The sequence below is a fragment of the Tursiops truncatus genome, chromosome 5 (genome assembly GCF_011762595.2).
Source record: "Tursiops truncatus isolate mTurTru1 chromosome 5, mTurTru1.mat.Y, whole genome shotgun sequence".
Taxonomy (NCBI): Eukaryota; Metazoa; Chordata; class Mammalia; order Artiodactyla; family Delphinidae; genus Tursiops; species Tursiops truncatus.
Genome location: NC_047038.1, coordinates 22,559,445 through 22,581,743, shown reverse-complemented (window position 1 = coordinate 22,581,743; position 22,299 = coordinate 22,559,445). Strand labels below are relative to the sequence as shown.

The window sequence follows — 22,299 nt, the reverse complement described above, 5'->3', positions numbered from 1 at the left end:
ATTTCTAAAAACCCTTGCAGTTCTTTCAAAGTTCTGTCTGAGGCTTGCCTGATTGTAATGGTGATGGTGATGGTGATGGTGACGATAATATCCAGGCAAATATTTTTAGAATTTTCCTTTAAGTCACTATGAAAATGTTGACCTTAGTAGAAGATGGAATCTACACTTCAAATTTCATAACCTCATTAAATCTCCTTGTACCTGTTTATGTGTAGTTCTGGGTAGTTGCTGCTGTGTGAAAGGGTTGACAGTTTCAGAAAGGAAACATTTTAAAACTCCAGTTCTTCTTAAGCTGATTTACCTAATTCCTCAGATAATTCACTTTTAGAAAATGTAACTCCTCATTACATTACAGTCTTACTTATAGATTTGTATCTATAAATAAGTTATTTTAAAGGACTTACAGCTTAAAGCAATAATAAGAAACTAGACCAAATGTGGGGTTCCTACTACAATTATTTTTAAATAGGTACTTGGTTTAGTTACAATCTTTTATGACCTCATCACCTTTCAGAAACCTCTGTCATGGTATTGTTCTCACTACAGTTGAAAGAGGCCCTCCACCTGCTAGCAGCTTTGGCAGTAGGTGGCCTCTAGCTGTGCTGACTCATAAGGGTTTGGAATCCTTTCTATTTCTTCTCTTTACTCATCTCTTCAGAAATGCCCTTCTAGTTATCTTGCTTTTAATTAAGTTTCGTTAGGCACCTTAGCTGACTCTTCTATCTGGGTTGGTCTCCTTCAAAGCCCTGAAAGAACTACTTCACTTCTGCTGTCTTGTGCCAAACATTTTATTCTTAAAATGTCTTTTTTTTAGTCAAAATAGTAAGCTGTGGCCTGTGTAGGCCCAGTCGTCAAGCAAGCCCTGGTATTTTTCCTCTCGTTGAAGGTATAGAGACCTCAGTGACTCGGTTAATACCTGGTGAGTGTTTATTCTTTAGTATTGTTCTTTCTTGTCCTCTGAGTTCTCACTGTCTTCATAAATTTCTGTACAAAAGAGATGCTCCCAAAATCTGTCCGCATTTTACAAATCACTTTATTAGAGGGCCTGCCTTAAAATAAATAATTAAAAAGAAAATTTTTAATGTTGTTGAATATTCAGAAATTTGACAACACTTAGTTCCTAGCTTTTAAAAACCTAGCTTTTCTCTACAAAATAAACATACGTCTTTGGCATGGTTATTTTTTGCCCCCAGGGTGAATTCAGCTTTATGCGCAAACACAGCTAATTGAAATCTCCTGATGATGAAGCTGTTCTTTGTGATTACCTAAATGTAATTCATTCACATAGCCAAAATCAGATTTTCATGTGGGTCCATTTACTTGAAGGATTCTCTTTTTTTAATTCTGTCAGGTGTTTTTCCGTTAAATTAAACACCTTAAGGGAGGTTTAATTTCATCTCCTCTCTACATCTTCATTATGCTGTGGAGGCAGTGCTTTAAAACTAAGAAACAAAGTGTTTTCCACTAGGAAAAAAAAAAAATGGTTTTCATTGCAAAATTGAATATAACCTTTGTACTACATTGCTGCTTAAATAAGGATTTCTCTTAATTAATCATTTTTAAATCTATCATAAGCTGTAACTATTCATTCATTATCCTGTCACTTTGTAAGTCTAATAGAACAAGAACAGCTGTTGTCTAGTCTCTAAATAACTGCAACAGAGTCTTTCAGAGTAATGCAGAGACAATATCAGAACAGCATACCCAAGGTACACAACGCAAAATTCACTGAAAATTGGTGGTCTGAGAGCTGTAAGCACTCTTGTGCGTGTAAACATTTGTTCAGCAGCTCAAGTAATGGCAATGCATTAAACCAATAGAATTACTTCCTCTGGTACCCAAAAGAAATGTTAAATCATTAGCTTGTAATAAAAGGGCTGAACTTGCAGTTCTGAATGTATAGCCAGAAAAATTAAGTGAGAGACATAAATGTTATAAGAAAGACAAATGTTCCAAGCTAAATTGCTTTAAATTACATTGACCTCATCACTGTACCTTTGAAACCTGTCCCTAATTGAGAGCAATTGATTTACCCCTCCAGCTCTCCTGTAAAGCCCATCAGATCCCAGATTCAAAATGTTAGGGGTCCCTTGCCAAATTATTCTGCAATTGAGCTTTCCTTTGAGATTCTTAAATGATGATTAAGGCACAAGCCAGGTAGAAGAACGGCACTTAATGAATTTAAGTCTTAAAAATGAAAGTGACATTTTTTTTTTACTTCCATTGGGCAAGGTGATAAAATTAATGAAAATGATTTTTAGCGTAAAACAGTTGTAACAGCACAAAAATATGGAAGATATAAGCAACAAAGTGAGCTGTGAGTGAGACCAACCACCGTGAAAAAAATTTCAAATGTCTCACCCACGTCCCAGATCAAATGATCAAGTTTCTGGAAATAAGGAGAATTTGTGAGGAAGACTTTTGGAGAGAGTTGTGCTGTGCAGTGAGCATGATCCCCACCACTTTCTACCCACAGGAGAGCAGAGGGTGAAGGACTGCCCTGCTGCTCATCTTAGCTCTGGCGTGAGGGTCACCAGAACGGTCAGAGAGCTCCTGGTATGTGTTCCCAGAAGCGGGACATATTGGGCTGCTGTCTGCCTCATGACTCATGAAACTAAAGCATGAGAGAGAGATTGGCTAAAATGGTCTTTGTCAAAAGAGGAGGGAGCCACATCGAAGAGTATATGCCCTCTTTTCCAAAGTCAGATCAAAGGCCCCTAAATCTCAGGGCCCAGCTGTAGAATTCTTAGTAGGAATGTTACCTGGGAATCTTTTTAAAAGGGCTCCTGACAAGGAACTGAGGGAGGCACTAACCTTGTAAAGGAAATTGCATTGCTGGGGGCCAGGAGGAATATCTCCAAAGATCTCAAATGGCTTTACGCATATGCCATCTTTTGACACATTATCAATCACGTAATAATCCCTGTCTCCCTCTCCCTCCTTCATCTCCATGTCCCAAACACTAAGGGATCAGAAGCCTCAGCTAGCAAGATGGAGAATAAAATCACCCACTGGAGAAGAATCAATCAGGCTCTCTTCCCAGCCTCTCTTGCAGATTCTCTCCTATACCAGGTCACAGCTTAGAGACAGGAGAAGACTTAATATTGCAACAAGTTTGGAGTTTTATTTTCTGGACCAGGAGATTTAAACTACTAAATCAAGAATGTGTTAGCAACCTAAAGCTGCATGAGAGCTCTCTGTTCACTGAAGAAACTAGGGAGGCCATGCTGCCTTCCCTAGCCTTCATCCAGGGATAAGGGGAAAACAGCCCACACTGAATAAACGTTAAAGGGATAGTGCAAAAAAGCGATGGGTTACTTTAATGATTATATCCCATGAATCTGAAGTGTTTAATGTATGAGTTACACAACGATTTTTAAGATTGCAGATGTTATGTTTGGAGTTGCTGCCCTTTGACAAGGCATTTTCAATGGAATGGTGGGAACAAAAGCCAGATGACAAAGGACTAAAAAGTGAATGGAAATGAGGAGTAAAGACAGCACGTATACGCTGCTCCTTTGAAGACCTTGGCTGGGAAGGACAGTGTCTAGAAAAGAAAAAAACTCGAGAGCCTAAGAAGAGAGAGACTCAAGCATGTTTTCAGGCATTAGGGAAGGACTAGTAGAGAGGATTAAAAATAGAGGAAAATACAGAAATAAGTGATAGAATGAACTCTTGGGAGTTGAAAGTAGATGGGATAAAAAGCACTTGGAGATATATTAGTCTTGAAAACAAAATGGAACACTTCTGCCTGACACTGAAGGTGTCAGGAGGAATTTTTAGAAGACATATATCTATGGAGAGGGGTAGGAAGTTGAAAGAGTTCCTGCCTCATGACCGTTACTCCTCATTAATCATGGGGACAAACTAGGGAGATTAGGGAGAGTGAAGACTGAGCAAAAGGCCTCAGAGAAGAATGAGAGTTTGAAATAGCTGCTGAAGGAAACTGAAGAGCAAGGAGATAAAGAATGAATAAAAAGAGTGGCCAGTAGTATGGAGGATTCCATTGAAATTGGGGACCGTGTGCTTACGTGACCTGAATAGCTCCCATTGTATATTTTTTTCTCTAGCTGTGCTGAAAAGTTCATATGTGGGTGTGAAGAAATTGAATGGAAAATTAATCCAAAGTCTCAGACCTGCAGAGCATTGAAAGCAAAAAGAAGGTTGGGAATCTGAGGGTGATAGTGGGAGAGAAGTTCAAATTATTGACCCTAGAATCTTGCCTGGTGGAGGCAGTGATCATCTGATCACTATCAGATGAACATTGACAGATGCAGAAAAAAATGAAGGGATTAAGAGACTAGAGGTATAGATAAGGTTGATGAGCTGCTGGAAGGAAGCTATAAATGAGAAATGATGTTCCTGCAAAACCACAGTAATATAACAACAAAAGCAATATTTATTAAGCAATTACTGTGTGTCAAGCAGTGCTTTGAATGTTTTATTACATTTAATCATCAGAACAACCATGTGAGGTAGTTACTATTATTCTGCCCCTTTTTTTCCTTTTAATTAAGTAAATTAAAGTACTGAGAGTTTAAATAACTTCTTAAGTCAGTATGTGGCAGAGCCCACTTTCTTAACCACCATGCAGGTCAAAGTTAAAGTCCTAAAGATATCGTTTTTTTACAAAGAAAGGAAGTTTCACAGGAAACAGAAGGAAATGGGTGGTAAAAAAAAATAAACGGAGACTGGGAGGCCAGAGTTCCGCGGAAAGAGTACGGAGCGACAGGGACAAAGTCGGAAGAGACAAGAATAAATCCTTGAGGAGGGTCACAATTTGAATGGTGCTAAAGGATTACCAGAATGAATGGCACTGTAAAAATAATTGACCCTAGATTTCCCAACTTTTTAAGCAAGATTATTGGTGCCAACTCAAGGCACATACTATATATCATAGGCAGCTCAGAGAATAAAGTTGAAAAAGGCCCCATGCCAGCCCCCAAGGAACTTACAATCTAGACACAAATAAAACAAGCACTTTTTAAAAGCATAATACAAGTCAGAGTAAGAAAATGTCAGAAAAACTAAACTGTAATGCTCTGGGGCTCAAATTTTTTAAAGATTTCATTTGCCTAGAAAGATCTGAAAAGGTAGATGTGACCCTGTGGATACCTAGGACAGACAGAAGTAGAAAAGTGAGGCAGTGTATTCTAGAGAGAAGAAACTGCATAAACAAAGCATTGAGGTAGGTGAGTCTAGGGAACACTGGGGAGCGGTAAGCAAAGCAACTGACTGGTACCCGGAGCACCGATAAGATTGGAAAGGTAACCTGAGATCATGGTGTAATTTAGGGTGACATCCTGAATTTTACTTAGTTCAGAAAGCAGTGAGGAACTATTAGATGGTTTGAACTGGGAAATTATAGAATTGGAGGTTCAGGCCCAATGCCTCATTAGAAGAGTCTTCTCCTCAGAATTTTTAGCTTATTTTCCAGAAAGAGACAAACTCATGTAATGAAGTACCATTCTTGACAGTGATGAAACTCATATATTTTTCATGGTAATAAAACTTCCACAGTTTGATCACTACCCCATAAAAATAAACTGTTTTCCTTATTTTTCCCCTAAAGAAGTTAATTACAGTATGCTTGTCCTCTTCCAGACAATATTTTAAATGCTATGAAATAAAGTAAAAATGAACATGAAAAGCAGCCTATTAAATAGAGAAGTTATAAGATAATATGTATCTGAGAGGTACATGAGGAAACAGAGAAGAATTTTGCTTTGGTAAAAAAACAACAAATGGGCTTCCCTGGTGGCGCAGTGGTTGAGAGTCCTCCTGCCGATGCAGGGGACACGGGTTCGTGCCCCGGTCCGGGAAGATCCCACATGCCGCGGAGCAGCTGGGCCCGTGAGCCACGGCCGCTGAGCCTGCGCGTCCGGAGCCTGTGCTCCACAGCGGGAGAGGCCACAACAGTGAGAGGCCCACATACCGCAAAAACAACAACAACAACAACAATAACAACACAGGATTGAAGAGGATTTAGGAACCAATTGCGCATGTCTATACGGACCAGTTCTCTTTTTGGCAATCTTCTACGTGTCTCCACACATATGTCAGCAGTGCAGAAGCCCTCCAAAGGCATAGCCAAGGGCACTTATCAAATTGTTCTTTGTGCCATGGTTAGCTCTAAGCCTAGAACATCAAAATATTCATAAACTTTACAAGTTCTTTTTTGTAAAATGTATTCAAAAGGATCACTACAGAAAAGCTGATGGCTTTTGGTGAACAAAATCTTTTCTATGGGAATAAACAATGGGTTTGGCCAGTTTTCCTCAAATCATATTCCAGTGGCACCTGCATCTGGACAACTAGGGATGATCCTCTAAAATGCAGGTACCAGGCCACCCTCCAGATCTAGAAAATCAGAATCTCTGAGTGTAAGACCTGGTGATCTGAACTTTTATAAACTTCCTAGGTGATCTGTATATATGCTAAGGCTTTTGAACCTCTGGTCACCTGGAAGGATACCAAACAAAACAAAACTGGTTGGCTAAAGGATGGAGGTAGGAGGAAAAAGTTTTTTCACTGTAAACTCTTTTGTGTCTTTTGAATTCTAAATTTTTTCACAAAAAAGACTTAAAAAGAATGAGCATCATATTTATATTTGCACCCCTCCAGAACCAATCGGAGCATCTGGCAAATAGGATAAGAAAAATGTTTGTGGATTTTAACTAAGCAGCATGGTCATAAATGGCATAGTTTATAGTAAATATTATAAGTAACATACTTTTTTATACCCTAACTTCCTCTCCCCTCCCCCCTGACCATCTCAAAACAAACAGAGTAATTACTGCATTGTCAACTGCTTTTGCACCAGGACCCATGTTTCGCTCCTTATTCTTCTTGGTAGTGATTCGTCCATCTCCAATACCTGGAACTTATCAGAGGCTGGAAAGTATAGATAAAGCTTCCCACATCTTTCTCTTAGCCATGCTTTTACAACTGGTATCTGTTTCCTTTCTCATAAATGCCAGTATATAAGATATTTGGCATTTACCATTTGCCTTTTATAGAAAAAAAACATAGATAAGTATCTTGTTATACAAATCTATGTTTATCAGGCTAGAATTTTTTTCTGCTGTTAATCAGATAAACTTTATGTCTTTGGCAGTTCCCAATGATTTGAGTTTTAAGCGGCTGATTAGTCTTTTGGGTAACAAGGAGAATTGCTTGCAGTTTGCTTACAGCAAAAAACTGTTATAGAAATGCAATTGTAACTTCTTTTGACATTTTCCTTCTCATTGGATTCTGCATGTACAGTAAAGATAACTTATTTTGACACATTCAATCCTTTTTTAAAAAACAATACAAAACCCCTTAGTTCTTAAACACTCTTAAAATTATAAAAGCATCTTCTTTAGCAAACGACTAATATCTACTTCCCCTGAAATGGCAACCTTTTCAAGCTGCTTCTTTGTTTCTTTCTATTCCATGCAGACATTGCTGTCAGGTGAGGAAGTGCCAAGAAGTAAGGTGACACTATAGTTGTCACAGATCAGAACAGAAGAAGAAATACTATTTGGAAAGCAAGCTAATTTTTGACCAAAACCTTCTCTTTATATATCTGTTCCCACCTGTGCTGTTGCTTGTCGTGCATACCTTCCTAACAAAAATAATAAGAAAACTTGGAGAGGTGACATGTTCAGCAAAAGATATGTACAATGTTCCATGTGTACAGAGAATATTGTGATTCACACCCCAATAAAAGTTTAAAAAGAAATTGAAGTGTTTTATGTCCTGAACAATTATATATTCCTTTTATGGCCTTGTATTTCTTTAGGAGCACAAAACAAATCCCAGGCTTGAGTCGAAAGCCTAAAAGTATCACGAGGTGACATGCATTATAAAACCATCACTTTGAAGCAGTCCCTTTGCTTATGGTACACTTTGTATTATGTTAAAGTTGATATACAAAAATAGAATTGAAAACCAAGGAAAGTTTCCCTGGTTGGAGGTTAAGTAGCTTTTCTTTTACAGGATTAAGTTCAACACCTTATAAGTATTACCTTAATTCTTGCCAGTCCGGTTCAGTTTCAGCAAAAGCGATGTCATCAACCAGCTCATACTCACTTTGGGCCACTTCTGTTTTTACCAGAGAGAGAAGCATTTTTTACTTTCTACACTCATACAAGTAAAAAAGTGGCCCTCTGCTTTAAATGTCACAGCATAAAATGCTTTCCAAGGTTGAAAAGTAAATTCAAAGGGATGTCAAATGTATTAGTATCAGAAAGTCAAACAATATCTCTAAGTTTTTCATTTTCTGTCCAATGCAGATACTAAAGTAAAATATAGACACAGATTTTTTAATAAATCTTTCAGAAAAATAAAGCGATAAATTTGAATTAGTGGCTAACTAGGTTAACATATTTTTTTTACATTGTATGAAAAAAATTTAATAGAAAGGCATTTGAAGTATCATTTTGCCATTGTTATTGGGCCACACTGAAAAATGTAGCATATAAAACAAATGATGAAAGACTGCTTCAAACGGTTATCAGGAAAGAACTTCCAAATTTAAGTATGATTTTCTTAAATCGCTCAATAGACTACTGTTTTGATAAATTTTGGAGGAAACAAAGGAGGGGGTGAGAAAGGTCAAACAATTGAAGCTACTATAAAAAATAACCAGAAGGTTAGGTTTTAAAAGTCTCATTTTTCACAAATACCCCAAATGTTAAGCTGAAAGTCTTACTTATCAATTTCATGACTGCATCAGTCTGCTGGTAGCTATTTAAAATCACCCTTAAAGTATTTTGTCTGTGAAAGTTCTAAGATTTAAAATATATTCAGGCAGAGTGAATAGAAACACGATTAAATATTCTTGATCACACTTGAAGCTTTTCATGTTAAAGTCTGTGATTGCTCTATATAATATAGGATTTTACTGCTTCCTTTTATTTATAGTTGTAATTATATTTTTTCTGATTTTTTTATATCAAAACTTTCTCTCATCTCCGCCACTTAACCTCAATAAATTTTCTTAAATACTTCTCTCAGCCAGTCTCTTAATGAATGAACCTATTATATTCATTATTATGATGATTATAATAACCATTATTACTATTCATTCATATGACATTATATATTTTAGGAGCATACTATTATCCCATGAATTACGTTTATGATCTCTTTATAGTAGCATAAACGCCACAGTGGTTTTCATTACCATTGAAAATCTCATGCAGAATTATTTCCAGTTGTCAACACTAACCAACAAAAGCTATTTGCATTCACTTTAAGCAGTAGCTTTAAAAATGCCCATTCTACATTCCTGACCAATTGAATTAAACCTAAAGAATTCAAATTTATTTTATTATAAAAAGATCCCCATGTTTGCTATAATTTTTTTTCAATGTGTGGATTCAATCCAGGACACCTGCTTCCATAGGAATAGTTTATCTAGCCGAGCACTGAAAACTTTTCTTAAAGGAGGTATCTGATATTGGAAATAGTAGACTCAATAAATATGGAAAAGGGTTTCAGAGTGTCATTGATGGAAAATAGTTGATAGTTCTTTTAGTAAAAATTCATTCACTAGTCCTTTGTCATTATGACCTCTAATAAATACAAATCAGAGGCTATTCAGTTAATGCTAATAATCACAATTCATTGATTATTTATATCCATTAATTCTACATACTGTGTTACAAATCAGATTAAGTTGATTGAAATTACAAAATCCCAACCTCCTGCTGCCTCACATTATGAATAGTTCACATATCATGAAGCCACTATGTGTGAACATCTAGGATGTGTTATTCAGCATCAGTCGAATTGCACCAACTTGGGTCTGTGGCAGTTGGACTCATTTTTTGTTATGAAATACATTAAAACCTTAGGAAAAAAATGCTCACCAAGTCTTGCTAATAACACATCCTCCAGAGTGCATTAATATAATGAGAGTATTTGAGATATGTGCAAAATTCAAAAACATCTCATGAACTGAAACCCTGTGCAAAGACTTCTTAAGAAAAACTAGCATTGCTGTGATTGCACTGCCCCCTAGGGTTAAAATAACTTGTGTTTACACTGAAGTTCGTTTGCCTTTTTCAGATCAGCATTTTCATGACCCATTTGTCTAACTATGGGAATGACCGACTGGGATTATATACATTTGTCAATCTAGCCAACTTCGTGCAGAGCTGGACCAACTTACGACTTCAGACTCTGCCTCCAGTGCAGCTGGCTCATAAATATTTTGAGCTCTTTCCTGATCAAAAAGACCCTCTCTGGCAGGTAAGATTGGGTCAATGACTGGTATTATTAATGAATCCCACAAACATATCTTGGAGTTTCATGAGGTAATCCAAATCTGAAAAGTGAAGACATCCTGGGGAAAAAATAACATACGTTTTGTACGTTAGTAGATTTGAGAAACTTCATAGTGGGCCATATTCTCTGTTCCTGTGCCCACTAGAAACTATGGAATTCTGAAAGCTCAGTGAGAGGTTCAGTGGATACAATGTTTTGAATCAGGATTGAGGGATCAATTTGCAGATTGCAATAGGCTGAAAGAGCAGAAGATGGTTTAGGTGTGTGTTAGACAGGTAGCCAGCTGGTCAGCCTTGAGCACATCACCTCTCATGACTAAATGACATTACAGGGGTAGGTGAGAAGAGTTCAGAACTGACATCTGCTTCTGAACCACGAGGTACACCAGCAGCTGCAGAATATAGTCAGCTTTCAAAAGTATTATTGGGAATTACTTTGGACATGAGGAAAGTGTTTAGTGACAAAATCACTGAGCTTCTTAAGAGAAAATGTCACATAAACATGGCATATTCAAACTGTTCCAGGCATGACCCAGATTTCAAAGCTTACACTCTCATGTGTCTAGAATTGCAAAAGCATACTTTGAGCTTAGATTCCCCACACCATGATCTGGGGAAAGTAATAATCTTTAGCAAATAACTACATAGTGCTTATTACATGTCTGACTGGGTTCTTTACATATGTTCATTCATTTAATCCTCACAACTACCCTTTGAGGTAGGTATAGTTATTATCGCCATTTTACAGATGAAGAAACTGGGGCACAGAAAGGCTGAGACACTTAAGCAAGGTCATACAGCTGCTATGTGACAGAGTGGGAAAGAATTCCAGGCCACTGTGCTCTGAATCAATGTTCTAAATGAGAGTTACTGACAGAGCTGATGGTATAATAATAATGATCTTCAGAAGCAGAATTCAGTAAATTTCACAGATTGAAGTTACAGTAAGCTCTGCACTTATATTCTATTCATTTAGCTCTGAACTTGAGCTAATTGCCTCCTGGGCACAAACAGATAACCCCAAGAAGAAACGTAACTACACATTTTCGTAGGTTAAAGTTGGTGGTTATAAAATTATCACTGCATATTATTTTGCAGTTAAGATTTTAAAACACCCATCTTTTTATGTTAACCACTACAGAACATCACCAGGCGTTAGCCACTGGAAAGACATGAAACTTTCCTGCTAATTTAACACCCTATTTTTATTTTTTTATTTTTATTTTTTCTTTGCGGTATGCGGGCCTCTCACTGTTGTGGCCTCTCCCGTTGCGGAGCACAGGCTCCAGACGCGCAGGCTCAGCGGCCATGGCTCACGGGCCCAGCCAAAAAGAGACACATAGCCTTTTTTCCTGGGATATCTTTTCAAGGACAGAAGTTGAAAAACTCTAGCACACAATGGGCACCCACAAAAATACATCTCTATTTTCTTCTCCTGTTTAGAATCCTTGTGATGACAAACGCCACAGAGACATTTGGTCTAAAGAAAAAACCTGTGATCGCTTACCAAAATTCTTGGTAATAGGACCCCAGAAAACTGGTGAGAAATTTTTATGTTATAATTAACCAAACTGTAAAAATCCTGATGAGAAGACAGTGAATTCATGTCACAATGACTTCTCAAACTGCCTATAAATATTGATGAATGAATAACACTTTATTCTCCGACATAATCTTTGTTTAGCTCAATAATGTGTTTTTTAAAGTAAAAAGGGTGAAAATAGATGTCACACAGTTTGAATATCCAGCAGTCAATTTGGTGGCAAAAGTTATGTTTTTTCCAAAGACCTTAATTGAAAAATGGTGTTATTAACATTTCTAAAATCAAAACTAATCACGTGTTTGGAGAGTGACTGACAGGATTTCATCAAAAGTCAAGATGGACACATGTAAGTACCTATAACTCTTCCGGAAATTTAGCCTCTTCCTGCCATCTTCCTGATATAGTTTATTTCTAGACTATTTCTTGCAGAAATGACTATTTTCTAAAAGTCTATAAAAGATGTTTGACAAGCAGAATTCCTAGACATAAACAAAACTTTGTGCTAAGAAAGATATTTATTCATACCCAGGAGAAATCTTTGGCACCTTTTCTTAAATTGGTGTGCAATTTTTTCCCTTAAACTTCTTGTCTCTGTAAGGATCAGTATTAAAATGAAGCCCAGTGGAAGCTTTAAAATGCCAGACATTCAAACTGTATCCTGCATGATAAATTATTTGGGGCTTTTCATTTCTAGCTTCACCGAAAACAGCCATTTCAACCCTTCCTAAGGGAATACATTCCCTTTCCTCATTTCTCTAGAAATAACTGGGGAGAATTCTACGTAATGCACACAGTAAGTTTAGCCTATTCGTTTTCTCAGTCCCATTTACAAATATCAATCTGAAAACAATAATAAATACGACAAATAGTTCTCTTATCCTTATTTATTTCACTTGTCCTTATCTATTTAAAGTCAAGAAGCAACTAGAAACACACTGAAAGTCTCTTTAGCAAACTCCCACTGTCATCACATAGCTTTGTCATTAACAATCACATCTCTCTGAAGCTTGGCAGATCAAGTTTGCCTCAGAAAGCCCTGCAGGATATGCTTCTTGTGTTGTGCTAGATATGCAGACATTTTAATATCATAGATGACATAATTACTTGTCATCTTCAACTCATCTGGGTTTCCAAATGTTTACATTACAATTTGTAGATGACATTTACCTTTGGAAGGGGTTTATCTTCTTTTTATAGAAATTGAATTTTTTCCCAGTTTTATAGAGGTATAATTTACACACAGTAAAATTCACCCATTTTAAATGCACAGTATGATGAATTTTAGAAATTGCACACAGCGGTATAACCACTACAACATTAAAGATTTAGAACACTTCTGTCTCCCTAAAAAGTTTCTCCATGTCTTTTTCTTCTGAGTCCTTGTGGGATTTTTTTTTTTTTAATTCAAACAGAGAGTCACAAAAATTATAATCATCCTCATCAGTTCACTCAGTCCCATGTAATTAATTTTTTTTTCATCTTGATCTTTTGTTAGCACTTTCATGAATTCATCAGTTTTCTATTAGAGTTCTGAAAATGTTTATTCATTCAGGTCAGCAGTATAGTCAGTTACCAGAAACCTGTACTTGTCGGAGTCTTTTCCATGATCTCCATGTCTTTTTCTCCCCCATCCTCAGCCACAGCCACTTTCCGCCACTATATTTTTGCCTTTTCTAGAATTTCACATAAATGGAATCATAAAATATGTAATCTTTTGTGTTGGACTTCTTTCACTTAGCATATTGCTTTTGAGATTCATCCATATTGTTGTATATATTGATATTTTATGAGATTATTTTTTAAATGGACAAACATATCTTCTTATATCAGTTCCATAAAAATTAATTGGCTTCATTTTTATCTTTAGTTTTGCCAAAAGTATTTTTCTGAATAATTTTGCACGAATGTATAGTCATCTGGATATTCAAATATTTTTAGTGTTGAAACTAACAAAAATATAAAAACTGAAGCTTTTTTTGAACATGTGTATCTATGATTATGCAGTTGAGATACACACACACACACACAGACACACACACACACACACACACACACGACAGTTTATTCAGACCCAAGAATATGAGTAGCTAAAGACAGAATTCAAACACCACAACTTAACAATTTTTTGACCACTGATAAATTACAGTATGCCTTTTACTGACTATGCAAATGATTAGATCTTATTCATTTTTTGTTTGTCTTATTAATGCTCATCATGCTATTAAAAGCAAATAACATGGTTGAATACAATTCTTAAAAATAAAATTCAGAAAAGAATGTTATCAGTTGATCTGAGAATGGAATTAATCTATTTTCTTTTTTCACATTGTAATAGCTATTTTTCTGTCTTTACAAATACTATATTCTTTTCAATTTTTAAAAAATGCATTACTGAACTCTATCTCAATAAAATTATTTTCAAAAATACCTTACTAATATTTAGATATGGAGCTATTCAGGTACTTTCACGTAGATTATCTCACTTGACCCTCATAGAGTCCTGACAGCTAAGTATTTTCTTCCCCACTACACAGATAAGAAAACTAAGACTCAGGTTAGATATTTTTGTTCAAGTTCACACAGCTGGTAAGTGCTGGAAATAAAACTCTTGATCCTAGAAGTTATCGGACTCTAAAGATCATGCTCTAGGACTTCCCTGGTGGCCCAGTGGTTAAGAATCTGTCTGCCAATGCAGGGGACACGGGTTCAATCCCTGGTCTGGGAAGATCCCACATGCCGCAAAGCAACTAAGCCTGTGCTCCACAGCTACTGAGCCTGCGCTCTAGAGCCCACGTGGCACAACTACTGAAGCCCACGTGCCACAACTACTGAAGCCCACACGCCTAGAGCCCGTGCTCTGCAACGAGAGAAGCCACCGTGATGAGAAGCCCACACACCACAACAAAGAGTAGCCCCCGCTCACAGCAACTAAAGAAAGCCTGAACACAGCAACGAAGACCCAACGCATACAAAAATTTAAAAATAAATAAATTAAATAAATAAATAAATAAAGATCATGCTCTAGAAAGCTTTATTATGGATTTCAAGTAACGGAACATTTTTTTTCCCAATAAGTTTTAGATTTTGTCCCATATTTCTTCTAAGTCAGTGATTCTCAAAGTGTGCTAAATCAGAAACTGGGATAGAGCCCAGCTCTCTGTTTTTTAATAGCCTCCAGGTGAATATGATGCATGCTAAAGTTTGAGAAGCACTGTTTTAAGTCAAGTTTGTGAAGAACATTTTTACCTTGTGTATCGTAGGTTATCTGTGATTGTAGATAAAATATTCATTGTTTGGCTCAGATGTAATCTAGGAACACTGCCTCTTCCAATTCATTGTTTTAGAGAATAGTGCTGTTGACAGTTATTTTAACAAATCTATATGAGTACCTGTGGTGTGCCATTCTCTTCCCAAAACTGCAAATTTTGTCATGTCACTAACAAAGGGCACCAATTTTTTTTCAAATTTAGCAATTTAAACAATTTTGGCACTACTTTTTATAGGTATGTAAGTGCATTCAAACTTAAACTGGTTAAAAGTTTAAATTCTGTCTCAAATTAATAAGCTTTCATAGGCCTCGGGAAGAACTTTATAGGGAAACCCAAGTATTAATTTGATAATGTAACATCTCATATTAAATAACGATAGCTTTCACTTATATGGTACTTTATTAATATCAAAATATCTTCAGATACAATATGTCTTTTTGTCCTCAGAGAAAGCCTAGGAAATAATCAAGGCAGGAGATTTTCCACTAATAAGTCAAGACAAAGAAGCTAAAAGCCAAAGACACAGACCAAGTCAGTGACTGAACTGAGGTCAAAAGCCAGTTCTCCCAGTTCCTGCAACAGGCCTTTTCTCACATCACACTGTCCTCATTTTTTAGAATTTGCCTCTTTTAAGATGCTGGTTATGTATTCAATTTAATTCAAGGAGTATCTATATGTATCTGTTTGGATCATTGAAACACTTAGTTTATTAATGACTTTGAAATGCTAATAGTAGGAAACTGTGTTTTTGTTTAATTAATCTCTGAACCTCTATTATCTTTTCAGGAACCACTGCTTTGTATTTGTTCCTGGTTATGCATCCTTCCATCCTTAGTAACTCCCCCAGCCCAAAAACCTTTGAGGAGGTACAGTTCTTTAATAGAAATAACTACCACAGGGGGATTGATTGGTAAGATGGGTTATTAGTATAAATCTAAAAGTATATGTACTGTGCACAGTATAAAATTAGTGCTTATAATTATAAACATTTAAGTTTGTAGCCACAAATAAAAGTCATCCTCCGTGCCTTAGAAACTGATTGAATAGAAGGAGCACGTAAATTATTCGTAACAAACTTTTTCTCAGGTTATGAAGGGACTTGTCGCCTCAAGAGACTTACATGTAATTTTAATTTGCATTAATTATCTTTGATGGTAATTACAGATAAAAAGTCAGAGAAATACCTAATACACAGGAATTTCATTTCTCTCTAAAGAAAACACTTTCATAACTTTCTGTTCTTATGCACTTTGCATTTAAGTGATGCTACAGTTCACATATATAATTTTCAATTTTTACTTTGGTAAAAAAGGTAAATAAATAAATAGAACTAGAAATGTGTATGCATTTTATGAGTAATGAAAGCTATAAAAAAGCTATCAACGATATACAAAATTTAATTTTTGGCCTTTGAAATTAGAACCGTATCAATCATCTAAGTAAAAGAGTTAAATTAAAAGTTAAAATGTCAATATACACAGAATATGTGATGTAGCAGGAATAAATATTGCAAACAGACATGTTAATCATAAAAAAGATCTAGAAGTCTTTCTTTTAAGATATAAATTCTGGGCAGAAAGTACTATAAAAGAGTAAATTCTTATAATAACTCTAGAGAATGAACATAAACATTTTGCATGTAGTTTAGCAGAAAGGTGTATATAAACTTCTGTTGTCAAATCACATAATCTCTGTTTTATATGTATCAACCCCCTCAAGTTTTGCTTGTGAGCCATCCAAACGGAAAGCTGAAGAAATGGATTGAGTATAAGTTGAGCACCTACTAGGATTTACATATATTCTAATTGTTATATATTTCCCTGCGAATTCTTCAGTACAGTGCTTGACATTAATTGCAGTAGTGTTAAGTAACAGCTGTGAGAATCAAGAAACCCATCAACTACTTCAGCCACTATTTTCCCACTGACTCAAATATCAATATACATGCTTGTATACAGTAGAATAAAATGATGTTCACATCAGGACTAAAGGGGGTGATTAAAAACTGCTTTGGAAGTGGAGAGGAATTCAATAATACTTGGATTCCCTGGGACTTAAGAATATCTGTGAGAATATTCAATTAAAAAAAAAAGCTGTTCATAGACAGTAATGTGTACAGGCACTATAACAGAAATGAAAAGTCCCTTAAGTAGTCTACAAAGAGATGGCATAAATAAGTAGAAAACTAAAGACAATTAAAGCTTTTAATTATAACTCACTAAAATACCCCAACTGTAAACACTTTTGATTGACAATTGTGTGTTTATAAAAGGCAGTTAACACAAAGAGCAAATAATGGTAACTGCAAATGTCAATCTATTAGCAATAACTAGAGCTTTGCTCTCAAAGACATCAATGTATTCAGTCTTCAGACTGGCCTTACCTCTCCCTGAAGCATCAGCACCTCAGCAGTCCCTTTAGGACCACAGAGCCACAAGGCTGAAGATTATGTGTCTGAGCATGCCAAGGTCACTTACAGAAGCTCAGGCACAGTTAGTCAATCTGGATACATGGATCTGCTCTTCTTGGAGAACTGGGCAAAACCAGGGTTGCCCTAACTAACAGGCAGCCTAAACACAGGCTTAGGGCACAAGCAAAGCAGGGCAAATGAAAATGAGAAAACTCCATCTTTGATTAAATAGCCAAGATTTGTGATCAGAATCTCTAGGAAAAAAATGTTTGATTTATGCATACAGTTAAGTTTTATGTTCCATAGTTTGGTGTTATTTTTTATAATTACCTGGGGAGGCGGTGGATGGTTGGAGTGGCACATGGAGAGCCATAAAATCCTGTGAACATTTGGAACCTCTAAACATCTTAATTTGGCTTTGAGTAAAATCACTCAAAAATACAGGGTCAACCCAAGAAACAAATAAATATGGAGTGCTGCAAAAAATCATGTCTTTCAGTTAAAAACAATTGCTGAGCTGTTATGGGAGTAGCAAAGCTTAAATGAGGCCAGCATTTGCTTTTAACCCACATATTGCTAAACCACTCTAGTTTGCTCACCAATTCTTTGAATAACCTGAATTCATATTACAAACATGGATGTATTTCCACCCTGGAAATGAAGCTGAATTCTTTATTTTCTTATGAATTCATCAAACATTTTTCAAGTGCTTATTACTACCAGCCACTATATTAGAAAAAACATGGGCATATAGGCAAACAAGAACTGGCCCCTGCTTTCTCTGTGAGCCTCTGGAGCCTTGTGGGTCCAAGATCCAGAACTGCTGGAAGAAATTTTCAAGGCCCAAAGTGTTGTAGGCGTGGAGGACTACTGGGAAGGTGGGACAGTTTTTAGAAATTAAAAGTTATCCTGCCCTTCTTTTGTGATTCTTGGACCCTTGCTGAGAATAAGCATGCTTGAGACAAGCTTGGACCAAATAAGATACCACTAGACACTTGATATAACCTTAGTACCCCTGGAACAAGTGTGGGCATCTAAATTAAAAAGTATCCTGAAATATGGCACTTTCTATAAATAGAGTGTACACCAGAACAGTTAACAGATCAAACTTTCCAGAAATGTTTATATATGTCTTTACCCCTAAAAGAAAGGGATGCCAGAATAATATATCAACAACAAGGCAATTTCCAGAAAACATAAAAGGATTTCTTTACTGCCCTGAGTTTCAAAGTATCACTTTGTTGCACCAGCCAAACTTTGTAATATGGTAACAACTGGAGTCCTACTAGAAGCTTTATTGTGTGACTGAAAACAACACACTGCAAAAAGAAGTTATCACATAAATGTTAATGATTCTCTTGTTCAGTAATTACTGAACTACCTTGTCTTGGTAACCCAAAGTCATAGTGGCTTATGAATTGAAGAGGGTGTGGGTGGAGTGTGAGGCTATTATTATAAAATGTAAGAAACCCTAGAAGTTAAATTTGCATGTTCTTTCTAAAAAGGCCCCTTTTCCTTTAAAGATGTTCCTTGGTGCTTCAGAAATACCTACTATCATACGCTGAATTCAGTTATATTTGACATTTTGTACAAATGGAATATTATACAAAACCCATTATGTCCTACCTTTCTGTGCTTGAGGCTACAGGTATTCCTGTGCTCACTCTGCTGGTGATTTGAATTCTCACCACACTTAAGGATACAGGACCTGACCTTGGAAAATTTGATAGTATTTTATATCTGAAAATATATACATACTTTTTAAACTTCTATAATTTTTCTAAAGAATATAAATGGCTCTATATGGGAAAAAAATTAAGGACATGGGCAGTGTTTATATCAGATCTGTTCTGCCCTTTGATACTTTATAGTTGAATATAATAGTAGCACAATACATTAGTGGGAATGAAATTATTTTTTCTTGTGACGAAGTAAAAACTGTTTTGTCTAAGATTTTTCAAAATGCCTTTGAACTGAACACATCATTTGTTTCGATCAAATTTTCTTCTTGGTTGAGCACTCACATTTTTCTCTGTAAAATATTTCTGCATTTAGATACAATTTATACAGTTAGGTTGATTATTATTGCCATTTGATCACTCTGTGTGTACATTTTTGTTATCTCCCGTACCTTTTTTTCTTGATATTAAGTAGAACAAAAAGAAAATGTATTTAGAAAAGCATTTTCAAAATACATTATTAGTGTTCTATATATTTTTTTCCTTGCCAACAGGCTTGTGGGACAAATGCCTTAAAGAAAAAGGCTTTTTGTTTAGGAAGCAAATGAATTTTGTTTGTAGGACATTTTTAACATCTTCAGTCACCAGGGTATGAGTATAAACCAGTCTTATTTTGAGAAATATTTCTTTTCTAGGTATATGGATTTCTTCCCAGTCCCATCTAATGTTACCACTGACTTTCTGTTTGAGAAGAGTGCCAATTACTTCCACTCAGAGGAAGCGCCTAAAAGGGCAGCTTCTCTGGTCCCCAAAGCCAAAATCATCACCATTCTCATTGACCCATCAGACCGGGCATATTCCTGGTACCAGGTAAGGAAAATACAGACAGAATCCAGCAAGTAGAAGAGAAGTATGGAGAAGGGAGGGTGGTTTTCAGCAATAGCCACCACCTCGGGTTTTAACAGAAGAGACTTGCTAGCTTTATATTTCAGGAAGGTAAATAAATTTTTCTTTGTTTCCATGGAGAAACGTTCCCCTTAAGTTTTTCTTAATTTTGCATTCATTTAATTCATGTATTTAATAAAATGTATTAATACAATGAAGAAATTAAAATAGAGCAAATAAAATAGTATATACTTGTATGTATTCTGCTTCTATAAATCTGCATTTTAAAAGTAAAGTGTTATAACTTAAAATCATTATTTTTCATCTAATATGTGTATAATGCTGCTATTATTATCTCAATTTTACAGATAAGGAATATAACTGATTCCCCAAAGCAAAAATCACAGGTCTTTTTTTTTTTTTTTTTTTCTATAAAGGGCCAGAGAGTAGATATTTCAGGCTTTGCAGGCCATATGGTTACAACTCTGCCATTGTATTGCAAAAGCAGCCATAGACCATATGGAATTTAATGAGCCTAGCTGTGTTCCAATAAAACTTTATTTACAAAAACAAGCAAACTTTAGCCATAGATTGATGACCCTGACTCTAAAAGAGCTTAAATAACTGCTATACTGAAGAAATAACTTAGTAGCAAAACTAAATATGAGAATGAATTCTTGGGCTTCCCTGGTGGCGCAGTGGTTGAGAGTCCACCTGCCGATGCAGGGGACACGGGTTCGTGCCCCGGTCCGGGAAGACCCCACATGCCGCGGAGCGTCTGGGCTCGTGAGCCATGGCCGCTGAGCCTGCGCATCGGGAGCCTGTGCTCCGCAACGGGAGTGGCCACAACAGTGAGAGGCCCGCGTCTACCGCAAAAAAAAAAAAAAAAAGAATGAATTCTTCATTCTTGAAAGCCCAGCCAGTGTTCCCTGTTCTAAGCCTCTTTCTCATACACTCCAGGGTTGCCATTATGCTTCTACTGTTGGTTAGAACCTAGCACAGAAACAATCACTTTGAAATAATTTAAGACTCTAATAATAAAACTTACACATCAAATACATGTTTACTTTAATAAATATTAAAAATAATAGGAAAAAAACTGCCTCAGTGATATTTTATTAATCATCAAGTGGAAAAAGTTCAATAAAAAGCAGTCAAAATTAAATATAAGAGCATAACAAAATTAATAGAGTCAGTGTGTTTAGTCTCTAGTATCCTTAGTTATCATTCCTCGGTTTTGTAATTTAAAAAAACACTTTCCTAATGTTCATGTGTTCATCCATTCATTAAATTATTTTAATGACTACTATGTACAAAGTACTGTTCTAAGTATGTTCTACAGGTAAATTAACAAATCTGGACGCTACACTTGAGATCGCTTTCACTCTAATTGGAGAAATATGTGTAAATAACCAGTGTATAAATCAGAAAGTGTTAAGTGACAGGTAGACTCCTACAGAGTGATAAAGCCCATCTGATAAAGACGACCATGAACAAGTTAGGTATATTAATTGGCTGCAGCAGAGGAGCCTGAACACTGGAAGAACTATCTGGGCACTTCCCTAAAGAAGGGAAGGATTTGTAAGGGGAGAAATTTAGGTAAAATTAACATGAAGTGTTTGATAGATGCAGGCAGGGCTGTGTGTAAGCTGGTTATCAGTAGGTCAGGGCTGAAAAGCAGACTAACGGTCCAATTTCCTTGGAAACTATAAAGATAAATGTGGAATGTTACATCCAAAAATCACTTACCTGAAACTCTGCACCTGGGTTGGAAATAAGGCTTCTTTGTGTTAAAGTGACCCACATAGCTCTGATCCTCCAGGCAAGACTGGGATGTTCCATTCTCACTGACCTCAAACATCTAAATTCCTGACAATCTATGATATTAGAGAATAAAGTTTCTCAGCATGGGGTCTTTCTGAACAAAAGCAGTTTTTCCGTGTTCACAAAAGGAAGCACAGATTGTCAGGAAAGGTTTCGTGGCTGGGACAGACCGGGGGAAGGTCATGGGATCTTAGGCATATTGATAATGATCTGCATGATAGGGAATGAGACTTCCTGGAAAGCTGGAATCCACAACTCCACACCAACGTCATGCCCAACTCCTACAGCAATCTTTTAAATCAAAAATACAGCAAATTGCAAACTGACTGACTTGATATTGCGCCTTTTACGTTTTCCACTAGGTATCTAGAGAAAAAAGAAATAAGCCTTAATTGACTCAACAAGAAAGAAG

General features: G+C 36.3%; 1 protein-coding gene across 1 annotated transcript in view; it reads left to right on the top strand.

Annotated features, from left to right (window-relative positions):
• LOC101340069 (bifunctional heparan sulfate N-deacetylase/N-sulfotransferase 3) overlaps nt 1-22,299 on the top strand; it is a 139,851-nt gene that overhangs the window by 97,478 nt on the left and 20,074 nt on the right. The window contains exons 6-9 of the mRNA XM_033856729.2: nt 10,060-10,242; nt 11,721-11,817; nt 15,876-15,999; nt 19,874-20,048. Coding sequence (XP_033712620.1) covers nt 10,060-10,242; nt 11,721-11,817; nt 15,876-15,999; nt 19,874-20,048 — 579 coding nt within the window. The remainder of the gene's footprint in view (nt 1-10,059; nt 10,243-11,720; nt 11,818-15,875; nt 16,000-19,873; nt 20,049-22,299) is intronic.